The 11,146-nt window shown below is 37.0% G+C and overlaps 2 protein-coding genes across 2 annotated transcripts; both read left to right on the top strand.

Moving 5' to 3' along the window:
- Nucleotides 1-2,896: 2,896 nt before the first annotated feature.
- Nucleotides 2,897-9,023, top strand: LOC18039722 (polyglutamine-binding protein 1). The gene is made up of 14 exons (XM_024182095.1): nt 2,897-3,260; nt 3,364-3,398; nt 3,494-3,572; nt 3,653-3,731; nt 3,943-4,020; nt 4,099-4,271; nt 4,565-4,621; nt 5,064-5,223; nt 5,416-5,635; nt 6,360-6,473; nt 7,350-7,469; nt 7,563-7,614; nt 8,171-8,339; nt 8,553-9,023. Exons 1-13 carry the CDS (start codon nt 3,144-3,146, stop codon nt 8,321-8,323), a joined length of 1,437 nt encoding a protein of 478 aa, XP_024037863.1. The 5' UTR covers nt 2,897-3,143; the 3' UTR covers nt 8,324-8,339; nt 8,553-9,023.
- Nucleotides 9,024-9,118: 95 nt separating this feature from the next.
- On the top strand, nt 9,119-10,393 carry LOC18040012 (vacuolar iron transporter homolog 4). The gene has a single exon (XM_006430397.2). It carries the CDS (start codon nt 9,534-9,536, stop codon nt 10,287-10,289), a length of 756 nt encoding a protein of 251 aa, XP_006430460.1. The 5' UTR covers nt 9,119-9,533; the 3' UTR covers nt 10,290-10,393.
- Nucleotides 10,394-11,146: the final 753 nt, after the last annotated feature.

Below are 11,146 nucleotides of genomic sequence, written 5' to 3'. Positions count from 1 at the left end.
TTTTTTTTCAGCCTTTGAGCGAAGAAGCTTTTATTATTGTTGTACTATTAGTTATTCACTGATCGTCACTGTACTCGAGCAGCCAACTAGTGAGTAGTGACGTGGAATGAAGCACGGGTACACGCAGAGAGCCAACTAAGTGACAGCAAAAATTTCCCATTTGAACCAACAAAATATTGGTTCCACTGGCGATGTAATCTTTTTAAGTGACTTGATTGGGTTTGTTCCTCGTTCGAGTTGCAGGGAAGTCGTCTTTGTTGGACGAACGTGTGCCTCTCGGTTCGAACGGAGACTTCTAACATGAGTTATGGTACGGGCTTAAAAGTACCTCACACAGTTGGGGTCCTCTCCAAAATACCTTGTGATTAAAACAAAAAAAAAAAAATTTCCCATTCGATTGATGTACACGTTTAAAAATGTCTTTAGTTCATCTTCCTGACGATATTCTACATAACATACTTGTCCGGTTACCAGCCAAGGACCTTATTAGAATGTACGTGTGTTTGCAAAGCACGGGGTCCCTTGATCACTTACACTAATTTCATTTCCTCACGTCTCAATTTTAATAATAATAATAGTAATGGTAATGGATTTCTTTTTCATCACAAGACTGGCGCTACTGGCAAGGATGCATTCGCCCTAATGCATGACAAGACTTATGTTGAGCATTCAAGTATTGAAATCCCATTTACTAGTGAGTCTGAGACCAAGCTGTTTAGGCTTGTTGGTGTTCTAATGGGTTGATTTGTTTGTCCCATTCTCGGCCGTTTTGTCGAACTTTATACCTCTGGAATCCCTCCATTACGACTTATGAAGTTCAGGATTCTTCGGAGCCAGAGTTCTTGCTATCCTCCCCATTTGGAGGATCGTAAAACTAACTGCCTTGGCTTTTGGGCTTGGGTTTGACCAAAAGAGTAATGACTTCAAGATTGTGAGGATTTTGTACGCGGGTTTCTTTGATGGGAAACCAGCTGAAGTTGAGGTTTACTCGCTGAGCGGCGAGCGCCAATTTGTGGATGATGATTGGAGTTACCGTAGAACGCTATGCGCTTGATGAGGTTTCGATGGCATTTGTCAATGGAGCTGTGAATTGGTTGCCTGCATGCCTGTGTCAGTTGTTTTGTCATGTGATTTTGGTTCCGAGGAAATTCCAGAGAAGTTGCTACCAAGCTATCGTCCTGATGGACATGACTCGAAAAGTAGTTCCTTTTAGCGCGAGCCTAGCTTTCTACAACGAATAGTTTCAACCAGGCAAGAAATGCTGCTCCTCTATTTTCTTTCCTCAAAAACAATTTTAGCTCAATTGTTTGATATTTGCTGTTAATTCCATAAAATGGTTCTTTGTGAGCTTGGAAGAAATTGTGCTGGATCAGGGGATTTTATGATAATTAATATCCTGCCTAGTTCGGTAGTTCCTTCGCTGGAATGATTGATTGTTGTAACTATGTTTCTCAGTCACACACTGCCTACCATTTGCGTTTAAAATTTCTACTTGAGGGCATGGATTCATTTCTACTGTTCATTAGCGCCCCTTCTATTCATTATTTTTAATTGCAGTGGATAGAGCATACTACAGGAAGCAAGAATCGCAAATCTGCCAGTCAATAATTCTATACGGTATTATTTCACTGCTTAATAAATTGGTGAACTGCTGGAACTTGTTGCACCTAGTAAAGCTTTTTGATTATGGGTATCTTGGCTGTTGCTATGACCTGAAGATTGTATGAATTTAAGAAATCTGTTTCCAAGACTCTTGCTAACTACAAGATTTGTTCATATTTCCTCAAATTTCAGTACTTCCATCTCCTTTTCCTATACTGCTATTTGCTTACACATTTTAGATTTGATAAAAAAAGTCATTATATATTGATTATGGTGATTGCTACTTCTGAAGATTGTCCGAGCATTGGATAAGTTTCAAATGTTGGAAATAGTACGATTTTCACATTTTCACATATTCTCAGTCATTCCATTTTCTTTTATACCCAGCAAATATATTTGACAGATATTCTGTTAACTCATTTGTATTTTACCCACCTCTGTAATTATTTGTAAATTAATTCAAGTTAATGAACTAAACAAAGGTGGAACATAGGTAATTAAAAAGACCTGATCTGCCTTGACACTAACTTCAGAAACTTATTTGGATTCTGACTGGCTTACACCAGTGGACTATGGAAATACAGGAAAAAGCAAAGCATTTCTAAAATTTTAGTTGACTATGAAAATGGTTGATGTCTAAAACCTGTAACTATTAATGATGGAGCGGAATACGTTTTGTGAAAGCTTTTCATTTTTCTTCATCTCATATAGTTTTCCTTCTGTATAATTCGCAGGCGTGCCCTAGTCAAGAACCGATAGAATGGATCTGCTTCCGGATCAGCCATCACGAGAGATCTCACAAGTTTGCTCTTATATGTTTTAAGTTTCGACTTTCTTATTGAACAAAATTTCCTGTATGTATGTGCTAAGTGATGCTCAGATGGCTAGTGATGGAGCTGTAGGACCAAATGACTTTTCAAATTAAGCTTTGTAATTTTGTATGTTGAAGTAGAGAACTATTAAAAGAGCTGGTTTTACTAAATAATTTTTTCAGATAGAATTTTCTTTTCAAAGTTGTAATTATGAACATCATTTAACAGGGATTTTGTGTGAAACAAACTCTATTACTCATAATAAAGGTACAATGTTGCAGTGCTTTTCTAATGATGTGAGAGCATAATTAAAAAAAAAAAAATGAAGATATAACTTGGGTATTCGGTCAAAAGCCCATGGGCCCTTCGGCCGAAACCCAACACTAAAACCAGGGGCGGTCCAGGTCGAAAAATGATTTCGGAGGAGGTAGGGATCTAATTGAAATTTACTCGATTCTAATTAAAATGTTTCTTTGAACACCACCGTGTTTTACATAATTTGAATAGTTGCCCCCCGCAAGTTTACTTTTATTCATTTTAACCTCCTGGTTTAGCCACTGACTAAAACTCTTCCTTCTCTAATTGTTCTTCTTCACTCACAAAACCCAGCAAGGAAATCATCAATTATAAATTGTTGAAATTGAAATTATTGACAAAGAGAAACACAAGAGCCAACAACAAGAAGAAGCAAGTCTTTCGTCGAAGTTGGTTGCGGCAGGGGCCTTAATAATGGGTGAGAAGCCGCCTCATACGTATGGAAATTCATCAATTTGCAACATCGCCGGCACCAACGCCAGCGCCAATGACATTGAAGCTGCTGCCCGAGAAGCTGTGCTTCGTGAACAAGTATCACTCTCTTCCTTTTCCTCTTTCGTTTATTTCCTTGCCCTTATTTTAAGAAGGAAAAAAAAAAATTCGACGACGTGATTGTTTTGTCGCTGTCTTGTAGGAAATTGAAACCCAAAAAATCATTCAAGGACAAAGGTTAGATATCATTTTGCTTCCTATTTGAATGGTTTATATCGATGAACAATCTGGCGTCTATGTTTAATAACTTGTATTTTGGAATTTGATTTCAGAGAGGAAGGAGTTGTGGGTGCTAGTCACCATGATGGTGCAGACATTTTTGCTAGACGAAGTGATCCCAATGCTCTTAAAGTATGTAACTTATATATTTCTTATTCCTATTTGGTACCATATTGGGTGGTATTGTTAGCTATTATGAGTTTTTTTGCCAGGAGCACTTACTGAAGATGACCTCAGAACATCGTGCAGAAATGGCTTTAAAGCGTGGCAAGCCAGCAGTTCCCAATCAAGGTTGGTATTCTGTTTATTGTGCTGATGTTAATTTATGTTGTTTACTAGTGGAACAAGTTTTACCACCCATTCGATTATTGTTTTCTCTGTGGATTGCTTGTCTGCATAGTGACGTACTCAAAGTTTGCAGCAACTCAATAAGCAGTTGAGTAGCTCTTTTTAGATTTATCTGAGAAGAATTTTGTTTGCTAATTCTTTTCTTGTGTTCCAGGTAACACAGAAATTGGAAATGGGTATGGTGTGCCAGGTGGCGTTGCTTATTACAATGTTCAGAGTACTGCCATACCCAGTAAGACTTACCAATGAAAACATGCTACTTTTCTTGATTGTGAAGTAAATTAGTATTTAATATCTTGTGGTGCTTCAGGAATTCAGGGAGCTGGAAATGATGGGATGGGCCAGAGAAATCTCAAACTGGATAGTGAGTCAGAACAAAAGCCTGTAACTAAAGAATTGCCCGAGTATCTTAAGCAGAGATTGAGAGCAAGGGGTATTCTTAAAGATACCTCAGAAAATAGCGATCCTCCAAGAATTAATAATGCAAGTTTCTGTCTTTAGTTTTAGCACTACTAATTGTCCCTATTTATTGGTTTTTAATAACATTAATGCAATGGATACAAATTTCTCTCTTTTGTTACATATGTATTTTCTTACCTCTGTCCCAACCATATGGTCGTACTCTTTAGATTCATGTTTGTGAGATATGACTCTAGTTTATACTGCCAACTTATTGCAAGCTTCTTTACTTGGACTGCAACTTGTATGAACAAATTGTATCTTCAAGCCATCTTGTACATTTTCATAACCGTTTACTTCAAATTTTTTGATTTCAGAAGTTGGAGAGTACTTCGGCTCAACTTGATGATAGAGAAAAGTTGCTTCCTGGATGGGTGCGTTCCAATAGCAGTTTGTTTTTCTTATTTAATTTGGTTTTTATTAGCCTGCATATCTGTATAGAATTTGCTCCTTAAATCATGTAATGTTGATAAGAGATCATATATGAACAATGAGATTTCATTCAAATTCTTATGTTTTAAATTTCTGAAAAAAAAAAATTCATTTTAGGTCTTTTTAAATACAGATGGAACTGCAATTGTAGTATGAGGAACAAAGGCTTGGTATGCTTGATTTTGGTGAGAACATGAATTTTGATTTTGAACATTCATATAGAATTCAAGAGTTCTAAAAACCTTATTGTGAACAACCATGGAGAAATGCAAGATAGATTCGAATTTACCGGGACTTTAAATATTTAAAATTTGTCTAGACATAGTCCTCTTACAGATGTTTGGTCTTTCATGCCTCCATTAACATCTAATAATAACCATTTAGGTGGAGGCAAAAGACCCTGCAAGTGGTGCTTCATATTATTACAATGAAAGTACAGGAAAGAGTCAGTGGGAAAGACCTGTTGAAACTTCTTCCAGAGCACAAACTCCATCACATTTATCCCTTATGGAAGATTGGATTGAGGCAGTAGATGAAACGTCTGGTATGCCTGATATGCAACATATTTCCATCATTCATTTCTCTTCTTTAATTCTGCACAATTACAATTATGAATTTTTTTTTTTTTTGGGAAGCTAATGCAATGGTCAAACTTCTAGAGAACATATGAATCAACTAGATAATGCAATTTCTCATCTTATCTTAACATCTTAAACTTTGTGCTCTTAACAAACAGGACATAAATATTACTATAATAAAAGGACCCATGTATCACAATGGGTGCACCCCGGTTCATCAAAGCCTGTTGCATCAGAACAGTCTGATAGCAATGCTTCGAGAAATACAACTAATGGGATCTGGGATAACCCATCATCTGGGCTGGAGAGATGCTTGCACTGTGGTGGTTGGGGAGTAGGTCTTGTGCAGACGTGGGGTTACTGCAATCACTGTACAAGGTAGGACGGTGCCCTTTGCTCACTAATTTCTGTGTACTAGCATACTTCACCTTGAAATATGTAGCAGTGTGCATGTCATTTGGTGGTTAGAATTCTTTTAAAAAAAATTATTGAAAGAAATCTTGTGGTATCATCCATCTTGATTAATTTGTTTAAATTTTGACCTGGCCAATGAAAGACGATTTATTTTTTGGCTTTCTTCTAGATTTTATTTTTATGGGATTCTTAGGTAGCATTCCATAGATGTGAGGTTTTGAAGGTTGAATCATCATTTTTCTAAAGTTAAATGATTTTTTATCTAAGAAACTTAGGTTTGAGCAATTTACAATTCCTGCATATTTATGTATTCTCTCAAGTCTAAATTGAGATTTTAGATTTTTGTTCCGTCATTAATTGATTTAAGTTTTCTGCTTAATATTCCAAGATCACTGCTTTTACCAAAGTTGGTTTATTAGGACTAGTGAAAGAAGGTCACTGTTTTATTGAGTTAGGATTTGTGGATGAATATGATCCATTGTCTGTAAGAAAAACGTTATTAAATGCATGGATCTTGTTTCTTCTACAATACTTCCTTTTATCTATAATACTACATATTCAGTGCATGGATGTCTCATGCAAATTTATCCTGACTCTCTGGGTTTCATAAAAATAGCATATGATGATTTTTTTTCCCCCCAAGAAAGACGCATTGACAAGGAATTTCTTGCAAACTGTTTCCATGCAGAGTTCTCAATCTTCCACAGTGCCAGTACTTGTTGACCAGTTTGAATAAGCAGCAGCAGACCAGCAATTCTGCAAATGCCAAAGAAGATTCTGGCAAAAACGGACCAAAACAGAGGTAACTGATCTTTCTTTAAAACTTAGGTTATGTGAACTGATTTGGGGTTTGCTATCAACTGAATTGATTGTAGCTGTCATAGCCGGAAAAAGAGATGAATATGGAAGAGCTCTAAGGAGTCGTATTCGGAAAAAGAGATGAATCTGGAAGAGCTCTAAGAAGAAAACATTTAATTTCATACAAGTGATTTTGCTGGGCCAATATTTGCATTCTTATCAGCCTCTCTAAGGATAGGAAACATTATCACTTTCATTTTTGTGAATGGACACAGAGACTTTGTAAACCCTAAAAACACCTGTGCTCAAAACTTTCTATGAGAAAGGATGGATAAACAATGAGATGTAAGACCAATAAAATATAATGATCGATGGAATGCACTACCATGGAATAAAGGCTTGATTTTGTTTTGCTGCAGTCCTGCAACTTTGAAATTAGTTGAGGATTTTGACTAAAACATTCACCTTGGTTTACTTGGCTGAAGTCTTTAGGTGCTGTCTAGAAGAATTGATATTTCCTTGCTGTTGTTTTGTTATGGAAATTAACTCCATTTGGTACTATCATCAAATGTTATGGACTTTGGCTCTTGGCTTTCAATCAACTAGCTCTTTCTTACAGAACGTCAGAACGGTAATAGAATTTGGCAAATGCATAAAGCCGTGTCTCTGTTGCATATTGGGTCGACATGTATAAAAGTTTGAACCTGGTAAAGTCTTGCTTATATCTTTGACTGTTGGACACCAGTTGGAATCACCCAAAAAAAAAAACACCAAAACAACCCAAAAAAAAATGCAAAAAGTTGAAATAATGTATGTGTACTAGTAGTAATGCATTTATTTTTTGAATAACAAAGGTCTCACCATGAGTTTCTTGGTCCAGTTGGAAACCTCCTATGGGAAGAGGAAATAGAAAAGATAGCAGAAAATGTGCTTTCAGTGAGGATGATGAGTTGGATCCCATGGACCCAAGCTCTTACTCAGATGCACCCCGCGGTGGCTGGTACATCATAATTTTGTTTATTGTTTTTTTTTTCTCATTATGTTCTGGTATTGTGCTTGAGTTATCTAGTTTAATCCTGTAATAATTCTGCAGGGTTGTTGGCCTAAAAGGAGTGCAGCCCCGGGCAGCAGACACCACTGCCACGGTATACTGATTACATTTATTTTATCTTTGTTCAACTATGGATGTTTGATAATGCTGTAGATACAGCTGAATGTCCGAATTTGTAGGCATTAACGTACAGAGCTACTTTGGAATAGGAAATACTTATATCCAGATTAATTTTGCCGGTTGTGACACGACCGATCACTAGGTGAAACCAGATTATCAGCACCTCTTATCGAAGTGTAGCATTTTGCCGTGGATGGCCTGATTTATTATATGATGCACATAAATACAAGAGATTGATAAAAATTTCTTATGCCCATGCTGGTTCCTTCTAGAGGTCTCTCCCCTCGTTGTGTTAATAGATTGTTTGTAATTCTTAATATTGGTCAAAAGCATTGCCATGTGACAGCTTTTGCTTACCTGTGTCTCTCTTTGCTTGTGTGCAAGCATGCTGAAGTGCATACACATGTTTATCATCCCATTGGTTTACATTAACTTTGGGTCTGACCAGGCCTTGAGGCTTATTGTGCTGCTTGTAAAATCTTTCTGTGAATTTCAGGGTCCACTATTTCAACAGCGTCCATACCCCTCTGGGTCCACTATTTCAACAGCGTCCATACCCCTCTCCAGGAGCTGTCTTGAGGAAGAATGCGGAAATTGCTTCACAATCGAAGAAAAGCAGCCCTCATTTTACAGCAATATCCAAGAGAGGGGATGGGAGTGATGGACTTGGTGAAGCCGACTGAGGTTTGATTTCACTGGGTAAACTTCATCTTTAGTTCTGTGGTATTCAGTATGCTATATGTTGTCTCTCATTTACTTTTTCGTCCAAGGAAAGGATGCATCTCTTGTAGCACCACTACAAATTGAATATCTAAGGATGCTTCTCTTGTAGCACCACTACAAATTGAATATCTTTAGCAGAGATGTTTGCCTTAGGATGTATTGCAGCAATAACAATGGGTAGTTATGCAGGTGCTAAGGACTTTGAGGAGGGCTTTTTCTCTTCTGCATTGGGTTGGCTGATCTTCAGCTGTTTGACTTCATCAAATCATGGAATATTGGAACTAGATAAGCATTAGGCCATGCCGTCAAGAAGTTTCAAAAGATGGGGGGAAACCAGGAATTTTTGTGTGTGGTGGCATAATCCCTGAGACAACCTTGAAATGAAGTTAAAATGAAATCCTAAAAGAAAGTATACTGATATCTAAATCATTGTTTCCTGAGTATAGCAGAGGGTTGTATTTTTATTTTTTATTTTTTATTTTTTTATTGCTTCGTGCAACTTAAAGAACTTTTATTTGGTGAAAAGGTAGAGCTTAGCAAAAGGAGGTGGTTCTAGCTAGTGTCATTATTTATGTTTTCCCTGTGGATTACGACATTGATACTAAAATAGCTGTAAATTCTAGAAATTAGTTCTAAGCCTCTTGTGGCGCTGTTTATTTTTGTAATTTGGTCATGTGCAGAAGCAGAGCCCCACGATAGGTGGGTGAGGGATCAAGATCTATTGGTGGTATTTTGCTTATTGTGTAGAAGATACTTGTGCCGTTAAGCAAAACATTGAATATTGTGACAATTATATTGCCTAGGCAGGAACGCAGGCGAGAAACTTAGTTGGGATGTGAACGTGGATCAGTCTTTCGAATAAAAAGGAAAGAGACATCAGCATATGATATAGTTTTATAATGTATTCAAGTACAAAAAAGATGCGCGAGTCATCTGGGGTTCTAAGACTAAGAGACGAGAATGGCTTAGACTTTAACGTTCCTGTTCTGTAACTATTGACGGTGTAACCCAAGCATATTATTATATCGTAAGAATCCCCATAGCTGTACGAAATTGGAATCTGCGGTGTGTCTTTCTACATATATCCACGTGCCATGAGTGTGCCTCACCTTCGGAAGCCACACTCCAGTAGCCGTATGTGTCTGAAATCTTCATTTACATATTATATGCATGGCCTCCTCTCAAACACAAGAGCCTTGTGCTCCCGATCATGAAAACCTTGAGATGATGAAGGAACGAATACAGCGAGGACAGTGGATTCGAGCTGCCATTTTAGGAGCCAACGACGGGTTGCTCTCCACAACATCACTGATGCTTGGTGTAGGTGCAGCGAAGGAGGACAGGCGATCCATGGTCCTCTCTGGACTAGCTGGTGCTGTTGCAGGTGCATGTAGCATGGCCGTCGGAGAGTTTGTTTCTGTTTCAACCCAACGAGATATCCAGAAAGCAACTACCAGTACCAACTGCGAGTGCGTGATGAAGCTCGATATCACCAGGGTTAAAGAAACTAAGCTACATGAGACGGAGCCAAAGTTGCCCACAATTTTCTCTCCAGGACGTTCTCCCATGATGAAAGTGGTTATAGAAGATGCAAAGACATTTCCGAGTAGTTCGGAATTGAGGGATGACCTGCAGGAGGTGCTGCCTAATCCTTTTAAGGCAGCAGCTGCCTCGGCTCTGGCATTTTTGTGTGGTTCATTTGTACCTTTGCTGCCAGCCATTCTTTTTGCTCGATACATTGTTAGGATTGTGGTGATTGCAATGGTTACCTCGTTAGCACTGGTGCTCTTCGGGGGTTTTGGAGCTCACCTTGGAGGCTCACCGGTTAGGGTGTCAGCAGTGAGAGTTCTAGTTGGAGGATGGATTGCCATGGGAGTTACTTATGGTTTGCTTAAGCCTTTTGATAGTGAGGGCAGAAATGATTGATTCGGATTGAACAAATACTTAATACCGCACCGTATTGAGTGTTACATGCTTACTGCCTTAATAAACATCAAGCCACTATTCGAAAGTGGCCAACTGAAAATGCGCTCGGGGAATCACGTTCCCCCTTGTAGAGTTTTTCTGTTTGTTCTCTTGATAATCAAAGAAATGCAAGTGAATCCATTATATGTCATTGTTGAGAAGATCATTTTTAGCAGAATTTTTTTTTAAAAAAAAAAAAAAAAATAAACGACGAATATTACGACACTTGCTATGAAATTTGTTAGAATTTTTATTTTTTATTTTCGTATTAATATATCTTACAATAGTTATATCTGACAAATTTTCATTCCACTTTCCAACTTTATCATTGTATTGCATTATATAGTACATTTCAAGTTAAAACAAATTTTGTGATGGTAATAAAGAATTTATCACAATAATTAAAAATAATAATTTTATGACAGGTAACTTTTCATTTTTTTCTAAATTATTTACAAATTATATATAGGGTAAAAGCACATTTAATCCATGTATTTTAAGATTAGTGTCCATTTAATCCTATTTTTTAAAATGTCTCGAAACATCCCTACTGTTAAAGTATTGATACCCCTACTGTTACTTTTTATTTATTTTTGCTTACTTTTACAATATTACCAATTTTTATAATAATTTTTTTGTTTGGACATTAATTAAAAAATAATTAAATTACCAATTTAACCCTAAAAAATATATATTAACTTTAATTGTCAAAAAAGTTAAAAATTGTATGCAAACTACCAAGGCTGCAAATGGTGCTTGCAAAAAAATTAATAAATTTTTTATTTTTATTTTTTTAGGGTTAAATTGATAATTTAATT

The sequence above is a fragment of the Citrus clementina genome, unplaced genomic scaffold (genome assembly GCF_000493195.1).
Source record: "Citrus clementina cultivar Clemenules unplaced genomic scaffold, Citrus_clementina_v1.0 scaffold_6, whole genome shotgun sequence".
Classification (NCBI taxonomy): domain Eukaryota; kingdom Viridiplantae; phylum Streptophyta; class Magnoliopsida; order Sapindales; family Rutaceae; genus Citrus; species Citrus x clementina.
This window is presented reverse-complemented; position numbering and strand designations above follow the sequence as displayed.

What these genes read in the sequence shown, in the direction of transcription:
- LOC18039722 (XM_024182095.1), top strand. Translation starts at nt 3,144, where the DNA reads ATGGGTGAGAAGCCGCCTCATACGTATGGAAATTCATCAATTTGCAAC. An exon ending in AAGCTGTGCTTCGTGAACAA is followed by an intron (nt 3,261 to 3,363) that starts GTATCACTCTCT and finishes GCTGTCTTGTAG; the next exon opens with GAAATTGAAACCCAAAAAAT. An exon ending in AAAAGTTGCTTCCTGGATGG is followed by an intron (nt 4,622 to 5,063) that starts GTGCGTTCCAAT and finishes ATAACCATTTAG; the next exon opens with GTGGAGGCAAAAGACCCTGC.
- LOC18040012 (XM_006430397.2), top strand. Translation starts at nt 9,534, where the DNA reads ATGGCCTCCTCTCAAACACAAGAGCCTTGTGCTCCCGATCATGAAAAC.